Source organism: Leguminivora glycinivorella, chromosome 13, assembly GCF_023078275.1.
Source record: "Leguminivora glycinivorella isolate SPB_JAAS2020 chromosome 13, LegGlyc_1.1, whole genome shotgun sequence".
Lineage (NCBI taxonomy): Eukaryota > Metazoa > Arthropoda > Insecta > Lepidoptera > Tortricidae > Leguminivora > Leguminivora glycinivorella.
In genome coordinates this window covers 11,212,767-11,235,545 of record NC_062983.1, presented here as the reverse complement: position 1 = coordinate 11,235,545, position 22,779 = coordinate 11,212,767, and the positions used below count along the sequence as shown (strand labels likewise).

Here is a 22,779-nt window from a genome sequence, read left to right as displayed (position 1 = left end):
AGTGTTAGTAGTTAAATAGGCCAATACTTATTTATATGAATATATAATTATTGGAAAGTTTTATTTGAAAAGTTTGACTACTATTAGAAAAGTACACTATTTGTGAAACCCCCATGATAAAATGTTTAAACATAAACTAATTACTAACTCCGAAAAATTCTGCCTAAATCACATACTAAAAATCGCCATCATCCTGTTTTTTCACACTTTTCCGCCATTTCATCTTTATCCTTAAATAATAAATAGTAAATCATAATATTATTTAATTTATTTAATTATTTATTAAATAATAATAAATACTGAATAATAATTAAGCTATAAATGTGATTTTGGATGTCTACATATTGAGCCACAGGCCATCAAATATGTGATGCATATATACATCACCATGCATTTAAGGGTTAAGGAGACAAACTTTTATGTCAAAATGCTGTGGTTCGCCTGGTATGAAATTTACTAGATGAGCCTTGTAGACATGTTGCAATACTACATAGCTGCTTAGAGAGTTTTTCTAAGCAGTAGACGAGTTATCAGGGTGGCTAGCCGAATGGCACAATCGCTCACGAAACGCTCACGAAACGAAGCGCTAGTAGATATCTATCTCTATCGCGCTTGCGTATTGGCGCGACAGAGCCAGCGGCGTATCGCTTTCGTTTGGCGTCGGAGAAATGCCATTCGGCTACGGGGCCAGTGCTACCTATTTTTCTATTTGGCTGTAAAGCACTCCTCTATACAATAAAATGCTTTAATATTCATATTCATATTCGTTTATTGCAGTCATGTACATGCATTACGTCTAGGACTTATGACTATGTTACATGGACCCGGGTAGGGTAAAGCAATTTAGTACATACTTATAACTTATAACTAACACTATCTACTCGCACAAATAAATTTTGCCTGCACAACATATTATTCTAACAGTTAAATATTCAGTCCACCAGAAACCAGGTAACGCTCAATTGAATGTGTTAATGTCATTTAGTGTATTTTAACATACACTATAGGAAAACTGTTATTATAAGGACCATTTTTAAGTTCAATTTCTACATAGTTAATTACAAAATTGAGCTTCTTTCTTACACTTATTAGACGGCGTTAACGGTCTTAACAAAAAGAAATAATAATTGTCAATTCACATGAAATAAAAAGAAATTTTTGTCAAGGTGCGTATACATACTTATGTAGGAGCCTTGTAAAAATATTTTTCTAAATTAGACAATATTGAGCATATATTGTGTCTTCAATGTAAACGTGAAAAGAAAGATTGGTGCTATTTTTGTTTGTTTAAAATTATCTATTAACTTTAAACACTGTCTTTACCCTTTAAACTCCAATGTTAAGACTGATCCACAAAAAGAAATGCCTCGCAAAGAAATTGCCATGCGACGCAACTTAGTCGGTGTAAATATGCCTCGTCCATACAGAGTTGTTTCGCGCGGCAAATTCCTCGCAAGGCGTTTCACTCAGTCAGGATACTCTAGATTTGACAAATGTTTGTAAATATTGAGATTTATGGCCACTCCGTTTAATATGAACGTGCATACGTTCCAAAATGTGAAGTTAGATGTCTTTATTCTATACAACGAAATTCGAAATTAGCTAAAAAAAGGATTGTCGTAAGTTCGTTTTCATTGATGGCACAATGTTTTGAGGAAAAAGAAATATTTCATGGTTGTATCATAGTGATTCGTAAATATTAGTGATTTGGGCTGTACCAATAGCATTAACTTAATCGTCAAATATTGTTATATTATAATATTTCAGGAAAAATATTATTCATCGACACTTTCAAAGATATACATTTTCCCCAAATGGATTAAATCTATCTCAAAGCAAGTCTAGGTTGCTGCATTATTCTTAGTAACTTGTAAGGCGTATTTTACTAAAGTAATGTTTATTTTATTTGAGATATTGTTCTCATTGGCCATCTATAATTTTACTTATGTTCTCAATTTGTAAATATAATGTGAAATATATTTTTATTTTTAAAATACACACCTTGTTGTAGATTTCTTCATGTCTATAACTAAGTGTTAAAAGTATCTGCGTTTTATTGTTACTATAACAATATGTTTAACAGCGTTATAGAGTAAAATACTCTGTTACCTAAGTAGCAGTTGTGGGTACAACGGTCTTGTAAGGTATTCACTACAGTCTGACCAAAAAGAGTAGAAATTAATAAGTGGCAACAACGTAGTGTCGTCCCGTTTACTCTCACCCATTGATTTGAAAGAGATGTCACTACAAGGTTGCCACTTTTTAATTTCTACTCTTTTTGGTCAGACTATACGGGCGTTCGCAACAAGCGTAAACTGTAGGTAGTATCTGCCACATAAGGCCGTGTCAGTAAGTAGAGGCCTAGTTCGACTGGTTCGATCAAGAAAACGCGTGCGGGTGCCTCGACCGAGCCACGTCTTCATTGGCCGTTTGCCGCAATAGGAACTTGCCTCGCTCTGTGTGGACCTGCCTAGTGTATTTGTGCACGCACATATGACATTGGGATCGAATATCCAGTTATAATGACTAGGTGCTAATAATATGGGTACCGATGGCACCTTCAATGTGGATTTACTTAGTTCATTTTTCAATGATGATGTCACCTAGTGGTACCTACTAATTATAACGAGTATTATGAAAAAAAAAAGGTTTCCTATTGTGAATTCAACGAAGGTTTCATCTGGTTATTTTTGCTTGGAGCATAATGACATTAATGAACTTATCTAGGCATATTTTACTATCTACACAGCTAACATGAGTTGCCGTTTCACACGCGACACACATCTAGCGCGATTTCAAGTAATTATGAACTTGCGCGAGAACTCGACTCGTACTATACGGTATTTTTCAGTACAGATGGTGTTTTTTTTACGCACTAGTGCGAGAAGTGATTCATTATATGCTAGGTCGAAACTTCGGAGGCTCATCTGTACTGAAAAACGTCGTACGATACACGTGCGAAAAGGAAATTCGTAACTCGTGTCGATTTAAAACACTCCCTTCGGTCGTGTTTTAATTTATCGCCACTCGTTTCGAACTTCCTTTTTTACGCACTTGTATCGTAATGTACTATTTTTGCCGAAATCCGTATATTACGAATTTTGATGATAGGTTATGAATTATTACTAATCTATTCCCGATTTAAATAGCCAGGTCCACACAGAGCAGTCGCGAGGCAATTTCCCCGCGCGGCAAACGTGTTATGTAGACGTGCCTTGGCCGAGCAACACGCATGCATTGCCTCGGCCGAGGCACGGAGGCCTCGCGCCGTGCCTCTGTGTGGACCCGGCTAATGACAAATAAGCGCAAATATCACGATAGTGTGTTGCGGTCTTTATACAACTTTGAACTTAAGAAAGACGTAAATACAGCATTTATTTTACTATTTAAATTCATATCTATGTAAACTTTAACAACCTTTTTTGAACTAAATTCGTGATATATAGCATTTGCAGTTACGCCAATCAATGCATTTCTTCATTCGTTCACTCAATAACGAACAAAATAGTGTAACTCAATGCAATAATGGTTAAAAAGACCAATAAGTTAAGTTATTACTTAAGTATAGTGACAAGAACTTTAAATTAAGGAAGCTTGTGAATCCACTGCCTTTCCCTGATTTTTTATTTTTACCGTTTTCTAACACAGTTTATCGAACCTGCCTTTCCGCACTTATGGAATGTAAGCAAGGAGGCAACGACCTTCGCCAATGTAGTAGGGAATATGCGGTACCCAGTATAGTTCAGTTTTGCTGAAATAATCGTGGTCGCCTGGCGTCTGAGGCACGGCATATTCCTTTGACATCTGGCGTTCATAATCGGATGTTTCATCGATAAACTGTGATGTTAGAAGACAATTTGGCAGGTAGATAGTTTTCGTTGCAAGAAGAGCGATTTAGCAATATTTAGAACACAGGGGGCGATTAAACACCCTTTCTGTGCTAGGGCCTAGCCAAGTTAACAACCGGTGAAGGACAATGACGTACGATTGTCATCTTGGCCAGGTTCTTTATGAGTAGATGCAATGTGGATTATTTGATACAACAGTAGCGTGACGACAAAATCGGTTTGATATGGATGGGCATTTTCAGAATTTGGAACCCCCCAATTAGCGTAATTGTTAACAAAAGTTTTGTGACGATAATTTTGTGTTAATTACATAAACTTTAAGCGATAATATACATTCAGAATGTGAAAAAAGTAAATTTTTAGACATATTTTATGCTTAATTTGTCGTCACAAAACTGACAGCGAATTAATTTTTGTTAACATCTTACGTTAGATATAATTGGGGGCACCAAATTCTGAAAATGCCCGGATGACAAATAAAACCTTTCAAAACAAACGAAATTCAAATAGTTACATTTGTAATGTCTGGATTTTGAAAGTACTGGAAGTCGCTACTGAGACTGCTCTGTAATGTTTGTTATTTTTTGTTGTCGTAGGTACCTTATGAATTTTATTAAAATATACTTGTTTTGGTGATTGACGATAAACCTTAATTTTATTTATCATACGGGTTTTAATAAGGATAAATATAGAAGAGATCACACATTAATTTAAACAGTTAACGATGTAAGTTAAGATTATGAAAAAACTGCCATAAAAAAGGTATACTCTTGGGTCAACGAAACGAATTAAGATAAAGATGAACAGTGAAAATAACCGTAGTTGAGAAAGACCATCGATGATCGTGACGAATAAAGAATATGGCTGACGAAAGCAGAATCGGACAAATTTAGGAACGTGACGAAAAACGAACGAGTCGACCCAAGAGTATACCATAAAAAAAGATATGTGATTATAATTCACATAAGCTAATGATAGTGCCCTTTTCCAGTTTAGTAGTTAACTATAATAGTATTTCAGGTAAATATGTTTTTAAATTCACTTTTACCGAACAAATCGCGACGGGCGAAGCAATATATAGCAAATTTTACTAGTTCAAATATTATTTTCAGTCACCAAAACAATCTTGCAGTACATAAGAATTTCTGAGGTAGTTAAATTATGTTTATCCCAATTAACATTTATTATTTTATTATGGCGATGTAGAGGCGATGGACGTTCATTTTTGTCATAAATTGAGTTGCCGAGCATATCAGACGATGTAGATAGGGTTTGGTGTTGATTTTAATCAATAAATTGTTAAATTTGTACATATTGGATTTCATTTTGATTCTGGAAAGTATTTCCCTTGCGTATCAGGGGGAGAAATGTGGATTTTTCATTTTCCTGTACCCAATTATTTATTATGATTAACATTGTCACAGTCCCATATTTTAATAACGACAAACTAGCTCCACAAGTACTTATTCTATATACACCTTGTTTTTTTGTTTACCTTTAAATTCGACACGCAGGTTCATAATCAGGAATCACCCTGTATATCGCTTTACGTTAAATTCGTTTTTTTAGTTTCCATACATAATAAATACATTAATTATTGACTGAGGACCTTAATCACAACATTAAAGTCAAAACAAATAACACGAGGAAGTGGTAAGGATGCCACACCACACACGTGTTCAGTAATTAAATTTATTTTTTTAATAATTCGAATACCGTAAGAGTTAGGACGCTAGTTTCTTAGAGAAATCAATTGTATATGACCTAAAGAACCTTCCCTTAATTAAAGTTAACGGAATTCAATAAAAACACGGTGTATGTATATGGGTCACTGAGGATTTTTATATCATCTTTATATAGGCACCTACGTACCGATTAGGTTGTATGTATATTGATTGAAGAAATTTGATGGAATACAAGGACGTCTAAATAGATATCATTATAATAGGAATAGTTATATATAACTTTCTCGCAGCAACTAAATACATAGTCCCATTTTAGATATTTTCTATTTATCCCTAATGTGTCTAAGTGTATTACGAACACGGGGATACGATAAGTAAAACAATTAAAACAATTACCTCTTTTGTGTAATATCTTACAAACTTAATAAATTAACTGTACAAACGGCAAAATGCGTCAAACAATGTGTATTTACAAAGTAAATAATTACTTAAGGTGGCTCGCTTTCCATACAAAAAACATCTACCATTTATTTAGTCACCGCACACTACAACTAAATAAAAATATGCGCATACATCTACTATACATTATCCGTCGTCGCGGTAGGGAATGAAATACATTGTTTCATACAGAAATCATGGACAAATCCTTGTGAATTTTTTATTAATTTTACGTAAATGTGCGTGCCAAATTTTGTGTACAGACACAGAGCCGTCATATTTCGCGCATTTTTAGTTGACATTGTCATCAGTGACATTTGGCTCTTGACAAGTAATTATTTAAAGATATTGGTTTAGTTAACTCAAGCAGACTCAGAAATAATGACGCATTTTGTCAACAAAGATACATATCGTGTATTTCGACACTGCTAATGTAAATCGAAATGGCGTCTCGGTCAAACGACTGACTATGATGCAGAAGATCGTAGGTTCGAATCCGAAGTTTTTTTTAATCATTTAAACTTTTATGGATTTATTAAGTATTTTTTATTTTTTTAATGGAATATTTGACTATTACTATATTGCTTTCCTATTTTTTATTTTCATACAAAAATACAATACAATCCTTTATTATGCCTTTGTTGATAAAATAAAATATTACACGTCTGGTATAATACATTATACATAGGTCATAGTGTGGGCATAGTATTAGTAAAGTATTGCATTTACTGAGCTGGTTGACCTATGTTATTGTTGTGTAAATGTTTTTCTTCAACAACTAAATGGTTATATACAAGAAATTGGGTAGCTTTTGCACATTGTAATTTTCCCTCAGTCACCCGTTGACCACGAACGCTGTAAAGTGTTTGAAACATCGGGATGAATTTTAAACTCATTATACGCGATTTAATCCGTTTTCATAGTTTTTATTTCATGAGTAACTATCGCGGTAACTGAAGACAATATTAACTAAATGGTTACAAATAATAATTATCATCAATATAATCTGGTCCAGGCAGGCAATTATGGTCGCGCGATAAATGATAAAACATCTGGCCGTCCCTATAATCGCACTTACTAATAGTGCGACAGGGACGGCCTGATATTTTATCGTCTATCGCGCGACCATGCTACCCGTGCTGTACTAGCTTTTGCCCGCGGCTTCGCTTGCGTTAGAAAGAGACAAAAGTAGCATATGTCACTCTCCATCCCTTCAACTATCTCCACTTAAAAAACATGTCAATCCGTCGCTCCGTTTGGCCGTGAAAGACGGACAAACAAACAAACACACATTATCTTTGGTGAAACAACGAATTCTTCCACTTCAGATTATAGAGTAACCAGCTTTTCCCATTTATAATAAACTAGCTTTTGACCGCGGCTTCGCTCACGTAAGAAAGAGACAAAAGTAGCCTATGTCACTCTCCATCCCTTCAACTAAATCCCCTTAAATAATCACGTCAATTCGTCGCTCCGGTTTTGCCGTGAAAGACGGACAAACAAACAGACACACACCCTTTCCCATTTGTAATATTAGTATGGATTTGACATTATTATTTATATTTAATTAATTATATTATGTATAGCCCAATTTCGTCGGGAACAGCATGTTATGTAATGGCGTCGTTGGTGTACAGTCGTCTGTCACGCCGTGAAGGTGCGTTCGATTCCCAGGATTCTATTAACTTTTTGTATTTTTTTGGATATAAATTTCGTATTTTTTATTCACCGAGCAAGAATGGAGAGCCGAAGGTATCAATTTTATCTTAGAGAACCTATTGATATTTTTATTGTCATTTTGATTTTTAACCCCCGACGTAAAAACGAAGGGGTGTTATAAGTTTGACGTGTCTGTCTGTCTGTCTGTCTGTCTGTCTGTCTGTTTGTCTGTGTGTGTGTCTGTCTGTGGCATCGTAGCTCCCGAACGGATGAACCGATTTCGATTTAGTTTTTTTTTATTTGAAAGCTGTGTTAGTCGGGAGTGTTCTTAGCCATGTTTCATGAAAATCGGTCCACTAGGTCGCGGTCGGGGGTTTTTTCAAAATTTTAATTTTGTGGTTAGGTTATCTATTTATTAAGTTGAGATATAAAACACAACTTTTAATACCCTCGCTAAATATAATATTTTATCGAAATTACTCCTTACGCCGTGTCTTGCGTGGGCGACGGTCGCGCGACCGTCGCGCGATCGTCGCCGTCGCGTCTCATACTTCCATATCGATAAGGTTTGATTTCGTATGCGTCGCATCGCCGTCGCGCGACCATCGCGCGACCGTCGCCTACGCAAGACACGGCGTTAGATAAAAAAAGTCCACTTGAGTTTTTAAAGCATTACGTTACTCAGTTAACTATTGCATTTTCATTTACTAATTTAAGATTTCAAAAGCGATTTGAATACCCTTGCTCCATCGAAAATAAACAATTAGAAAAAAAAATCATTCGAATCGTAGTTTAGAAACTAAAATTTATCTATACTTATTTGGAATTTTTAAAAATATCAGATTAGGATAATTATGTTAGAAATTCTGAGTTCGACGAACCCAAAAATTATTACCATGTAAGAGAATAGGTTTTTAATCTTTTTTGTGGAAAACGCTCAGTAACTTCTGTACGAGTACATATACATTTATGTATAATAATAAAACAAAAAATAGTGTCTCATAGTGTTGTGTTCCTGCCGGTGAGTAAGGCTGCCAGAGCTCAACGAGGGTGTGGGGTGCTGACGACGGGAGGACTTACGGAACTAATTTGTTCCGTCTATTGTCCTTTGAGTCGTCGGCAACCCAAACCCTCCTTTGAACTTGTACACTCCTTTTTGCTGTGCACACGCAGCAAAGGGGAGTGTACAAGTTTCTAATGGGGCGGCAACGCGCATGCGACACTCTTTGAGTTGCAGGCGTCCATAGGTTACGGTGACCGCTTTCCATTAGGCGGACCGTATGATTATTTGCCACCGACGTAGTATTAAAAAAAAAAGAGAAAAAGTCCTGGATTCGAACCCAGTACTTCCATGCAAATCATGCGATGGCACGTATTTACCACAAGGCTATTTAAACAAGCTGTCGCCGCGTGAAATTATCGACTAGAAGGAATACAATAACACTGTTTGTATGTGTGAGTGGTACTTAGAAATAGTGTAAAATAGTAAATTTATCTACATTAAGGGGATTAACGTTACAATGAGAAGTTGAATGTTTGTTGTAATACGTCAATTTTAATATTAAATGTTCGCGAAGCATAATTGAAAGTATATAAATGCCTGTACGACTCCACAAAAAAAATAAGACTGGTAATTTGAAGATTAACGCCATCTAACGCAGCCTGAGCTTCGGGTAACCTAAGCGAGCCACCTTAAATACTATCATTCCCGATACATAAAGTTGCGTGACTCATTATTTTTATAATTGTCGCTACTCAAACGTCAACCAATTTCAATCCTAGGCCACTCCAGAACCCTGTCTTATTTACATCGTGCTTTATTTGCCATAGAAGTCACTTAACCTCTCGTATGCTTAGGAGCAGATCTGCTCCATATTGTTTCAACTTTAACATGTAGTTATTATGACTAATATATTAATGACAATTTTTTGACAGACGCATACGAAAGGTTAAACGTTTACTGTGGAAAGGTTCTACAGTGGCCTGGGCTTCAAATTGTTTGACTGTACGTAAGTACCTAGGGACCTACTTAAAACCTGACCAGAAATATAATTATTGTTAAGAGGGCGCTGTTATTCTGATGTATGGGGTGACAGTTAAGTTTAGTATGAAGAAAATAGTTCTAATGAAATTCCGCAACATGGCGCGTAGTCATATATTTCTGGTCAGGCTTTATTTGCGAAGACCTTGACCGCTCCAATTTATTGGATGTCGACTGTACCTTCATTTATCAATAAGGAAATTAAATTGCGTTAAATCCATCTATAATAAGTCACGCAACTATATGTTCCTACGAATAAATTACAATAAAATCTGCCAAACAGCGCAGATTAGTAACACTACGAAGCTACCGCGAATCAGGAGCGCGGAGCTGGGTTCCAGACATTCTTCATCTTGGTCCACCGAGGTGAAGTACGGCTGGTGAAGCTCTTGTCTCGTCGCCATGTATGAGTTGATAGCGGACACAGCACTCGCTGGAAGGGAGCGCGTTCTGCTGAACTTGTAGGCAGTTACTGTAAGAAGAGTTTCTGTATAATATTCATCGCATGCGAAGAAGAAGGATGAGAGAAGTCTGCATGTGAATGAAATGAGAATGTTGCGATGGATGTGTGGTTGCGATGGATGTGTGGTTGGTGTGACAAGACGGGATAGAATTCGGAATGAGTATGTAAGGGGAAGCCTGGGAGTAGCGCCAGTGACAGAGAAGGTGAGAGGAAGCAGATTAACATGGTATGGGCATGTAATGCGGAGGATGAAAGCAATGTTATAAAACGAGTGATAAAGATGAAGGTGGGTGGTTACAACGGTAGTGGAAGACCTAAGAAAAGATGGATGGAATGTGTGAACAATGATATGAGAGTGAAAGGTGTTAGTATGGAAATGACGGCTGATAGAGAGGAATGGAGGAGGAAAATCTGCTGCGACGACCCCAAATAGTGGGAACGGCAAGAGAATGATGATGATTCATCACATGCGAACATGTGTACTTGATGCTGTGTGTGCGAGCGTTCGTGCATGTTACAAAAGAGCTTGCATGGTTCTGTGGCTGTGGGCAGTGTTTCTTTATTAAGTTGTGCGAAGCATAAACTATTAATTTTACGTACCTTCGCGTTCGAACTGATTAATGTTTGTGCAAGTGTACGCCAGAGAGTATGAGGCGTAGTCAGTCTGCAAGATTTTCAACTCGGTAGTTGTAGTGTCTGAAAAAGTCAATGAGCATTATAAATTATCATCTGCAAAGCCCAGAAAATTTATGGCCAGTAAATTAGCGGCAGCTAAAACTGGAAAGCAGATACCTACGTCAGTTATAAGAAATATAATTTTCAAGTAAAAGTCACGAGAGCATATCGTCACTACTTTTAAAAAAACTTGTATCTTCGTCTGTCAATGAAAAGAAAATTGTAGTAAGTATGTATGTAATCCATATAGACTTACTGCGTTTTAACTTTGAGGAACAGCGTGAGATACGAGATTTTTTTAAAGTAGTGACGATATGACATACATGGAAACTTTACCGACAAGTCTTTCAAAAAATAATGACGAAGAGATCTTACCATCGCTGTCTGGAACCGCCATAGTTAAAACTATCTTTCCACCATCCGCGCTCGCGGTGCCATTGATCGAGGTAAGGTTGCCTCCCACGACCTCCCAGTGGAGAACTGAGATCTCCTCTGTCTCAAAGTCGTACGTGTAGCGAGCCCCCACACACGAGCCAGAGTCGGAGACGTGGGGGTTGGGGTATTGCTCAATGAGGTACCAGTCGCCGGTATACTAGAGGAAGAGAAGAGGTTACCATAGAGAGTAAAGTTTCAACATTTTTCAAAGTCTGGAGGGTTACGTCTCCAGGATAGTATCTAGTAACTATGATTTGGATTAACCCCTCGTGTGCTTAGACACGGACCCGTGCGTGGGAATTTTAATCTAATATTTTAAATGTCAAGGTCACTTTCTATGATCAAATTTGACAGGCCGCAAACGAGGGGTTAAACCTTGGAAATTTTTATTTCATGCAAATGATTAGAATGCTAAAAAAATTGAAAACCAAAGAGAAACGCCCGATCTACTGGAGCAGACCGCTAAAGGTTGACCTGAGTAACGGAATGGAAGGTCTAAAAAAAATATGGAAATTTTGGGACACTTTTTTCTCCCACCACGATCAAAAGACCTCGCGACTCCGAATATGAATCGCGTAAAAAATACCCACGTTACAAAAAAAGTGGGGTGGACAACTTTGAAAAAAATGGCCCTTATTATTTCAAAAATATATGTTTTTAATAATTTTCAATCGAGTAATTTAGAAAACAGGCAAAAATTACCATTCCCTTATCTCCGAAACTAATTAGCATAAAATTTTCAAAACATTACCGGGCCTTGAATGTATAGATTACAAGAAAACCTATTAGAAATATATAGTCAAGCCTAAATTGGACTTTAAAAAAAAAACTCAAATTACGAATTTCACTCACTGGGGCTGCAGGGAGTTACCAAATCTTTTGAAAGTGTTGAGTGCGTTTGAATATTACATGTACATTCATTTTTGTTTCGTCTTTTTAGGGTTCCGTAGTTAACTAGGAACCCTTATAGTTTCGCCATGTCTGTCTGTCCGTCCCTCCGTCCGCGGATAATCTCAGTGACCGTTAGCACTAGAAAGCTGAAATATGGTACCAATATGTATATCACGCCAACAAAGTGGTAAACTACATCAACTACATGTAAAGTGGGGATTGATTTTTTTTCATTCCAACCCCAACGTGTGATATATTGTTGGATAGGTATTTAAAAATGAATAAGGGTTTACTAAAATCGTTTTTTGTTAATATTAATATTTTCTTAAATAATCGCTCCTAAAGGAAAAAAAGTGTCCCCCCACCCCTCCAACTTTTGTTTTGAACTATATGTTTAAAAAATATGAAAAGATCACAAAAGTAGAACTTTATAAAGACTTTCTAAGAAAATTATTTTGAACTTGATAGGTTAAGTAGTTTTTGAGAAAAATACGGAAAACTACGGAACCCTACACTGAGCGTGGCCCGACACGCTCTTGGCCGGTTTTTTATACATTGTTCAAAATATTATTATTTTATTTTCAAAAATGACTTAGCGCCTCCAAAAGGCGCTTAAGCTCTTCTTGTGATCTAACCCTTGCAACACGAGTCCAACTCACACTTGGCCGGTTTTTAAGTGTTATGGCTCGTCTATGATTCCGCCAACGTCAAAGTTTAGGAAGGCACGCGTTTTTTGAAGACAGTTGGCCGGTGATTTGCCAAATTTGCCGCCTTTTTTCAGTGCCATGAATAGGTTGACCGTCTATAACCGACTGTCCGTGTACACGTGATGAGGGCAAACTAAAAAAATCTTTGAGAATGAAAAATAACCGACTGCACACAGCTCTTTTTTTCTCACATGATGGTCTCATCGGAAGATCAGCGCTGGAAGTCACCAGCAACGGCAGCAACACGCTGAGATGAGGCCATTTCGTGGCACTTCATACCGTTCTGTTCGTGTTGTAATGTGTAATTAATCTTGACTGTGTCCACGAATAAATTATATTATATTATGTTATATTCTATTCTATTCTGTTCTCTTTGCACATTGACATACTTTGCCAAAATATGATTCCGGGCATCATTTCTTACCGAAGGAACGTCAAAGTCCCGAACAGTCGGAATGTTGTCATCGCACTGTCCGCGAAGAATGACCTTTTGACCAGTCGGCTCAGGGTAATGGAAGCAAGCGTCATCGGACTGATCAACTGGCAGATAGAATTGCGGGTACAGAACTTTGTTGGCTTCAATTATAGGCTCCAACGCGGTTTTAGCTGATTCTGACAGTTCTTGCTGCTTGCTGTGTTTAGCGCTCCATACTGTAAGAATTATTAGTTTGCGAGTTTTTTAACACACGAGACGTAAAAAATTCTGGCATTCGAAATTTTTGAATATTTTTTTTATTTTGTTTCTAAGATAATTAAGCTTAAACAAAAAGGTAGTGACACTTTTCCATTTATTTTTGTTTAGGGACACATGACAATTTTATATCTTCGTTTTACTTTGTGGAAAAATGACACTATAGCCATTTTTTTGTGAAATTTACCTTTTATTTCAATGAATAATTAGCAATCAAACCACCTTTTATGTAAATACATTAAAATTTATTGAATTAAATGACATTCGGTCTCAAACCCTGTATCTATTTAGCATTACTGCCCTTAAAAACTAGTGTAAACACTCCTGGCTTGCCCTCTGAAACAATAAAATAAAACTAAAAAAACATTAGAAACAAAAATCACTTTCAGTCTTGACATTTGCGTTAGTAATACAACATTTATTTTAATATCCATAAAATTCATGACATTTTATACAAAAAATTAAAATTGTCAGGAAAAAGTAACCAAAGTGCATTCAGGTTAAAATTAAAAAAAGTCAAACGCAATAAAATCAACAAATATCGAAAAAAATGACTTAAAACTAACCTTAAAACCCGGTGTTCCTCCCTCTGGCCCTTCGTGTAGCTTCCATGCGATCAGTTATGGACCAGACCTTTTAGCACAACTTGCCTTGTCGCGCGCGAGTCCATACATCAAGCACGACTTCAAGTATGGACTCGCGCGCGACAAGACAAGTTGTGATATAGGGTTTAATCAGTGTTACGATCAGTTTTTGAGGAATATTTTGCCATTCCTCAATAACTACGGCTTCCAGCTCGTTGAGGGTGGCTGGAGCAGGATCCCGTGACCTCGGGTGTTTCGGCAAATACCTGTGTGAGCGATCTAAGAGGGAGCCCACGCCAGCGTGTCATCACTGCAATAGTATAGAAGATACGGCGCAGCACACGCTGGCGGAATGCCCAGGCTGGGAGGAGCACCGGAATGAATTGGTTGCGGTGGTTGGAGGAGATTTGTCGTTGCAAGCCATCATTAAGGCAATGACCCAAAATAAAACATGTTTTAAGGCCATGATCTCATTTTGCGAAGCTGTCATGGCCGAAAAAGAATTGGCAGAGCGCGCACGGGAAGAAGACATCGATGCTCACCCGTTGCGGCGTAAACGAGCTGGGCGGAGGCGGGTCGCCCATGACCGTCGCTTGCCGCCTTAACGAGGACCTCTGGGTGGCAGTCACGGGGACGACTGCCACCTGATAGAATGAAGGTTCTCGTGGTGAGGGTATTCTGATGCCCCTTTACTGGCGGATAATCTATATATCTTATGTCGGGGCTTAACAGCCGTTTGCTGGGGGGCATGGTAGCGTACAGCTGTATTTCCCATGTCCTCCAATACAGCACCGAGGTGTAAGACGGGGGGGTTGTTTAGTGGGTAAACTTGGGTAAAGGAGTCCCACATAACCACTCGGGTTCATCCCCGTACCCGAGTGGTATGCGTAACAGCATTTTTCCCCTCCGAGAAAAAAAAAAAAAGGATCCCGTGACCAAACAAGCCGTTTTAACTCATCCCAGAGATGTTCGATGGGGTTCAGGTCGGGGCTCGTTGCTGCCACTACATTACGGTGCATTCTGACCTCATGCAGGGAGTCCCGCACTATCAAGGCAGTATGGCAACGGGCGTAGACGTGCATGAATTGGAAATCAGGTCCAAAAAACTCAGCGTACGAGACCATACGTTCTTCTAAGATCTCCATAATGTAACTGCCTGCAGTTAAGGACCCCTCAAACCGACCACAGCCAGTGCGGGAAACACAGACGAGATCCGTTTTGCCGTCGATGGAAATGCCGCCCCAGAACATGCACGTAACTGACTGTTTCTTCGGTGAAGACTGGTGTAAACTGCTCTCCTTGACTGCTGTACACCCTTTTGCGTCTATAGTTGGTATAAATGATCTCCTTCGTCTCGTTGGGGAACAAACTTTCCTCTATTGCTGCAACGTCCAAACCTTAAGCCTTATGGCAATTCGATTGGGGTATTGGCTCTGGCTTCAATTGGTAGCCCCTGTCAGCTCTTCGGGGTAACATTTTCTCCTCCCTCAATCTTCACTCACTACAGTTCTTCGAGCTGTTCTAAGCAGTATCTGCAGCTCAGGAGCGATAAGACAGCGGTTCCGCAAAGAGGCCGATACAATGTACTGGTCGTCTCTAGCGGTGGTGCAGCGTCTTCTCTCAGATCTAGGCCTCCTGATGTAGCTACTGGTCTCCAGAAACCCCAACAAGACTCGTCGCACCCGGAAACGGATTATGCTTAGGCGTTCAGCAACTTGCTACTGCCGTAGTCCGTTTAGGAGCAGTACCACTTGAGCTGCTTTTTCTGGTGTTTTACCCCTATTGCCTTCAAGGCTTTTTTTTTCTGCAGGCGTTCGTCCTCGGTGACCTTTGGAGTGCAAAAGATCCACATGAAACCTTTACAGCTCCTTTTAAAACCGTCTGGGGTAGCACACCTAGAGTCCCATTAAAATCGCATCAATACCTTTTTTTTTAATCCACGGCAGATTGGCGATTATTGTTTTTAAGAAAGTTGTACACATTTTCTCTTAAAGGGCTTTAATTGTACTTTGAAATGATACAAATATTGATAGATTACAGTCAATAAGATTAGAGATATTTTTGCTTGAAACGATTTTGCGCGAGGTGCGATTTTTTTTTTTGACGACGTGGTATACCCTAACTTATGCGAAGTTTAGTCGGCCGCTTGAAATTTGCATGCCCGTGGCGATGTAGCAAATATGCTGGTGTGTTTATACTATTGATGATTGCTTTGAATTTTTGAGCCTTGAATATCGTTGAGCCATTTTTTACTGTAACAAACAAATATACTTATTTATGGCTAATAATTTAATTATATTAATGCACAAGAAATTTATCCACTAGCAATCATAGTTTTTACAGTATCTTAAATTAATAATTGTGTCTTGTAGATCACAAAAATAGCAATTACTTCGTAAAAAATGATTATACAAAAAATAACCTTCATTTTCAATAGCGCTGTTTATAGGTATTTTACAAAAAAATAGAGTAAAATGTCTTTTTCATAGGATTTTATCAAAATTGTGTAGATTTATGTGCTAAACTTAAATGGAACAATGGTATTAAACGTAATATGTCTAGAAGGTAATTAATCATTAACTGTTTTGTAATTTTAATTACCGCAAAGCATGACATAAAACTTAAAGTGACAATAATCAGTCAACGCGTTTAAAGCTACCATTACCAGTTAAAGTGGCTTTAAACTCATAACAGCGGTATTCCATTTCTTTGCAAGCGTAATTATGGTAATTCATACAATCAAAAATGACACTAAACAGATAATGACGATTCATTCATGCAAATTCTTTTTAGCGAGTTAAGACCATAACGTCATTTTAAGTAAAAGTACAGTACAACTTTATTTTTAACCTGCATTAAGCCTAATAGTTTAAAGCCAAACCGTCATTACGTGCACAGTGTCACTATACCTATCTCAAAACGTTTAGAATTGTTAAAGTACTAGTGTCATTAAAATGTATTACTAGATTTTTACTAATCATATGTCGAAATATAAGCAGAAAATTACGAACTTACCTCGCCTGTGTTCTCCATCTTCAGTATTGGAACAGGAGTACAGCAGCGAATATGTTTCATAATCCGTTGCCAGAACAACCAATTCTGAAAAGAAATTGTGAAAAGTATATGTATAATACCTATTATATAAATAGGCTAGTTTCCTATACTTAAAATATAATATTTTAAGCAGTGACGAAATAAAGCACCACATAATTAGAAGAAAAATATGGACTGTAGTTATGTTTAAACATAGGTAATTTCTATTTTTAATAAGTCAAAGAAAGCTAAAAAGTAAATGAATTGATCGCGACGCTGACGTCACTCCATATATTAGCAAATCGTTTTGACAGTTAAGTTGATAAGAAGCTGATTTGACTAGGTAGTAGGAAACTAGCCTATTGCAAATTCCCGGACTATGGAAAAACGGTTGTTTTATCAGCCTATATACATACCTTCGACTTGTCCATTGCTCAGGGTCCTAGTCAGGACGCCACTGCCGCTTGCCACTACAGTGCCGGTGGTGATCTGTCCTGTGAGGTCGAATACGCTGGTATCGACCACTTGGAAGGTGTTGCCAACGCTGGTGTACTGAGAGCTGGTGCAATGGCCTGGGTTGCTGTCTGTGGGGTATCGCTCTATCTCGTGCCACCAGCCCGCGAACTGTGAATTGGGTTTAGAAATTCTCAACTTGATGAAATGGAAGTACCTAATACGCTTAAAGCTAGGTTTAGAGGAAGCCAATAACTCTGAGCCAGTCTTCAGCCAAGCCAGAGCTGGCCTGGTGTATTGTTTAGATGAGGCCAGTGATTGCTGGATTGTCTGGATGGAATGAAATGATTAATTCTTGGGAAACAAGCACGTGTGCAATACTGATATATGCCAGCGACTGGCGCGAGGTGTCTTTACGCGTCCAAGCACTGGCGCAGGGGTTGCGGGGCATGCGGGCGGGGGTGACTGGCTTGAAAAATAGACCGGCGCTCTATTCCCGTAAGTGCTGGTAGCCAGCGCTGGCCTGTCTTCAAAAACTGTTTATACAAGGCCAATAACAAGCCAGTGCTGGCTGCCAATCTCACTGCTTCGGCTTCGTCTAAACCTAGCTTTAGTGCTCTTATTTTAGCAAAATTTACCTATGGATATTATGATAATCGTTTTCTTACCCGAGACACATCAAATCCTTCTACGCCAGTGACACTTTCACACTGTCCTCTAAAGAGCACCGCAGCGTTTTCATTCAGTTCGGGCACGTAGAAGCAATCCTCGTCGCTTTGGCTGGTCGGTACGTAGTACTCTTCTAACAGACCTCTTGTGTTTCTTATGACGTCATCGATTATGTTGTTGTCTGCGTCGCTGAGGGTTGGCTCTCTGCTGAGCTTCCAACTGTATACTGTTGTACAGAAGTAGCTTTAGATATTGGAATTTACATATGTAGGAACCACAAATGGCCAGTATAATGGTTAATTCATAAACAGTCCGTTAAAACACTAAGAACAGTAGGAACTTGGTAAATTGGAACCCATAATTTTCCCACCAGGATTTTTCTTTGTCATCCCAACTACAGCTTAATACAATTGACGACCGGTCTAGCCAATCGGTAGTGACCCTTGCAAGCAATTCTTATTGTATGAGTGCTACCGATGCAGACCCCGACCCCCTAATATTTGTTGTTTATTTATTTAAAAATAATTTTACCTTCGCTGTCGCCATTGTCTAAGTCCCTGCAGCTGTAGACGAGAGCGAAGTTTATGTAGTCAGTTTCCAGAACGTAGTAATTCGTTTCCGCAACCACTGAAAACAAAAACATGCAGCTTTATACAAATCTTTAATATTTGGAGAGACGAAGTGGAAATAGAATTAGCGAACTCAGCGCTGTCGGATGGATTTGTACCAACAGTGAATAATGTCTTTGGTATAAGGTCAAGATCCACTTCAGATCTCTGCGCTATACTTTGTAGTAATTAGGGTATTTACATAATTTATTTTAATTTGAATATTTGCAAAATTTACCTCCATTATCGAGAACGAAGGTGACCCACAAAAGGCCGCTTCCATCAGTGCTGTGCAGCACTACCGTTCCTTCCCTCGTCTCCAGGGTTTGGTTGTAGACGATTGTGTTCATCACATATACTGGAGCATCGCCTTGTCCAGGGCTATAGTGTGCGCGGGAGCATTCGCCCACTTGGTCCCTTTGCGGGTATTTGGATATTTCAAACCATCTGCCGAGGTACTGTTGGTAAAGTAATACAAATTATTTAACTGACCCTTAGATAACAAAGCGATAAACTGGCTCATTTTTGTATAAATGCCTTCATTAGGTACTAAAAATTTAATTCTAATTGTTTTGATTGAAATGGATGACAACCGTGATTACAGCATCAACAGCAAAGCTTGTACAACCCTACTAAAATTAATTGTCCAATCACATTGCCTATTCCCATTATTATTTTATTATTCAGAGTCTACTGTGCTGTGTTCTACTGCTGGGCAAAAACCTCCCCCTCTTTTTCCATTAACCTCTGTTTAGTGCTAAGTCTGACCAACCATCGCCTATCCCGCCATCGCCGATGTGGTCTGCCAGATCCCTGGCCCCGGTTTGACTCGTGGGGCTCCCACTTTGAGGTTATCATAGCCCACAAGTCATCCCGTTACCCATATAATTATATCCATTATAATTGTATAAAATTCGAGAGTTAAAATCATTCAGATAGACTAGGTATATTTCAGATTTTACGGTACTTACAGCCTCAACATCAAAGTCGGCCTTGGCTTGGATCCTATCATCGCAATGCCCCGGCAACACGATAGCCGCAGGCGTTTCCTCAAAGACGGGGTAGTAGAAACATCCGTCATAGCTCTGGTCACTGGGCTCGTAATAATTCTCGTGGAGGTCCACGTTTTGTCTGACCACTTCGTCTATTATGTCGTTGGCTGATTGGGAGAGACCTGATCTGGTGCGACTCATTTTCCAACTGTATACTGTGAATAAGTTTATTGAAGATAAGTGTTTCTATTTAGATTATACTTAGCTACTAACTTAATAATATAGGTCTTAGCCTCTTTTACAAATACAAACAATTTATTAATAAAAACATAATTGTACAGTGATTGTTCTTAAAGGCTAAGAATTGTTATACATATAAGAGATGTTTTATACAAATGCCTGAGCTAGGATAGTTCCTGTGTTTCAGGCAGAAAAGTGCTTTGCCTCTTTTTAATTTATGAATATTCTATAATTTTATTCCACAAGTATTTTCGAGGTCAAATCAACCGTTACGGTCTCCGTTTTGATATTTTGCTGGAGATCACGACGTTTAGAAAAGTGAGCGTGAGGCTCAATCATAACGTATAAGAGGTGGATGGACTGTGTGAGACATGATTCACATGATGTAAAAGGACAGCGTCTTAGGGCCGGTTGCATCAAACCGTCTGTCACTGTTATTCGTTAAATTTTATTACATGGGAAGTTCCATAGACGTCTGCTGCGTGACGATGATGTGTCTGTCAAATGTGGTTGATGCAACTGGCCCTTAATGATGAGATGACGGATGATAAGAGAGAGAATGATGAGATGAGACTCAATCATTATTTCTCTAGGATTAATGGTACTTACTTTGTTTGCTGGTCTCTTCTACATTCACACAGCTGAATAGTAACGCGTATTCCGTGTAGTCCGTGTCTAAGATGCTAAGCTCCACATCAACGGAGACTGAAATTTACAATAGAAAATGGTAAAAAAAAAAAAAATTTAATAGATCATGTAATTGGTGTTGTCCTTAACTTTATCCACTTGACCGTTTGACGATAGCATAGTATCAAAAAAAAAGCTGTAGACCGTCCGTGGATACCTTACTATCCCAAGGGGAACTACGTTTCAATGCACTTACCTCCTTCATCATTCTGCAGCGTAGCAGTAATAACACCACTGCCATCGCTAGCCACAACAGCTGGTCCGGAGACCGTGGTCAACCTCTCATTGTACACAATGGTCTGCGTCAACACAAAGGAGTTGTCGTTGATCGTGAATTCATTGGCGGCGCATTCGCCGGTTTGGGAGTCGGATGGGAAGCGGGCTGCTTCGTGCCATGTGCCAGCAAACTGAAATTTTATTAGATGGTTTATTGCTGCCCACTGGTCTATTCATGTAAAGTCAGGGCCGCCTGAGACTCAAATTTATATCTAGATCTATGTTCCAACTTTGCTCAGACACAACACAGCCAAATATGTTTCTTTTCCTGATTCTACCTTCTGTAAGTGAAGTGACTGGAGTGATCCAAGAGCCTACAGGAAGCTGACGCTCATCTTATATAAGATAATGATGATGAAGATGGTGCAGGAATTTCACAAAAAAATAACTGTTGCATTGCATTATAAAAGCAAATTTTCATAAGGGTCTGAACGCACTTCAGAAGATATCCAGCCAAAAGACCGGGGATGATCAGAGTTTTTAGGAACTTGGGATATTATAGGCAGCTGACTTGTAAAACTTTACTGGAAAATAATGAAGTCTACTAAGATTCTCACCAAATTGAGAGTAAAGTTTTGCACAACATTTTGCGGCTCACACTGTCCATTCAGCACCACCGGCCCTCCGAAGTTGTCAGGGTAGAAGAAGCACTGTTCTTCTGTATGCCCTCGCTCGTTGTAGTACTGGTTGTCTAATACTTGGATGTTCTCTATTACGGCGTTGATAGCAGTTCGGGCTTCTGGCGTTAGTTCTCTCGTTCGGCTGAGTTTCCAACTGGTTACTGTAAACAGATTTTGATATGGCTAAATTTAACTTTTTTGCGGTGTGTGATCGAATAAGTACCAAATGGCGGTTGTAATATTAACATGCTACTTTTAAATACAACAACTTATAAATAAACACTGATTGAAACTTTCACGATTATTAGATACATGATTATTTTTAAATCGGGACTTAATCGTGTATGACTACATATTAAAATGAAACTGACCTCTAACGTTTCAGGGATGGCGTCATACGTCATACGCGATTAAGTCTTGATTATAGATCACTTGTGAAATTACAAACTGAAATATCGTACACTATAAGTGACATACCACTTCTGTATTCCTCATTTATTTGACTGCAAGAGTAGACCAGCGCGTAGCTGCTGTAGTCAGTATCCAACACCCAATATGGTACGTCCACTGTCACTGAAAGAGCATTTTAAAACAAAACATTAGGTTTAGGTAGATATTTTAGCAAAATATATTGTAACGCTTGTTTGGAGCTCTCTAGGTCTTACCAGCGACTAATGGTATACTTACAGTCAGAACCAGGGACAGGGAAAGAGACGATGAATTTCGCTTGTCCGTCGTTGGCCGCTTGTACAGCGGTAGCATTCACACTGTCTAGAAGTTGTTCAACGATCTGTGTGTTGAAGACGGTCACAGTGTCCCCATTGAGAGTGTAGGTGGCTGTAGCACAAGTGCCGTCTTGGAAGGCTTGTGGGTAGCTCTCGATGTCGTACCAGACGCCCATATACTGTGGAATAAAAAGGCTATAAGGGAAGATCTTTAGAATAAGTACTTCATCATAATTTAGTGAAAGTTTACTTGAAATTAAGTACTAAAGGGTCCTGAGTCCTGAGTACTTAACTTGTGGATACTCAAGATGCTTACAACGCGGAATCACTACATTATCTGAATCAGAAATGTCCCAGAC

The 22,779-nt window shown here is 38.6% G+C and overlaps 1 protein-coding gene and 1 long non-coding RNA gene across 2 annotated transcripts in view; both read right to left on the bottom strand.

Moving 5' to 3' along the window:
• Positions 1–5,920: 5,920 nt before the first annotated feature.
• On the bottom strand, positions 5,921–9,397 carry LOC125232441. The gene is made up of 2 exons (XR_007177742.1): positions 9,322–9,397; positions 5,921–6,020 (listed from the first exon to the last, which is right to left on the bottom strand). It is a non-coding gene; the product is annotated as an uncharacterized LOC125232441 (long non-coding RNA).
• A 188-nt stretch (positions 9,398–9,585) lies between these two features.
• LOC125232436 overlaps positions 9,586–22,779 on the bottom strand; it is a 57,118-nt gene continuing 43,924 nt past the window's right edge. The window contains exons 35-49 of the mRNA XM_048138094.1: positions 22,383–22,599; positions 22,173–22,268; positions 21,633–21,856; positions 20,996–21,206; positions 20,722–20,817; positions 19,852–20,087; positions 19,119–19,338; positions 18,804–18,899; positions 18,272–18,498; positions 17,567–17,774; positions 17,133–17,216; positions 13,267–13,493; positions 11,185–11,401; positions 10,735–10,830; positions 9,586–10,143 (exon numbers count right to left, since the gene is read on the bottom strand). Coding sequence (XP_047994051.1) covers positions 9,932–10,143; positions 10,735–10,830; positions 11,185–11,401; positions 13,267–13,493; positions 17,133–17,216; positions 17,567–17,774; positions 18,272–18,498; positions 18,804–18,899; positions 19,119–19,338; positions 19,852–20,087; positions 20,722–20,817; positions 20,996–21,206; positions 21,633–21,856; positions 22,173–22,268; positions 22,383–22,599 — 2,667 coding nt within the window. The 3' untranslated portion in view covers positions 9,586–9,931. The remainder of the gene's footprint in view (positions 10,144–10,734; positions 10,831–11,184; positions 11,402–13,266; positions 13,494–17,132; positions 17,217–17,566; positions 17,775–18,271; positions 18,499–18,803; positions 18,900–19,118; positions 19,339–19,851; positions 20,088–20,721; positions 20,818–20,995; positions 21,207–21,632; positions 21,857–22,172; positions 22,269–22,382; positions 22,600–22,779) is intronic.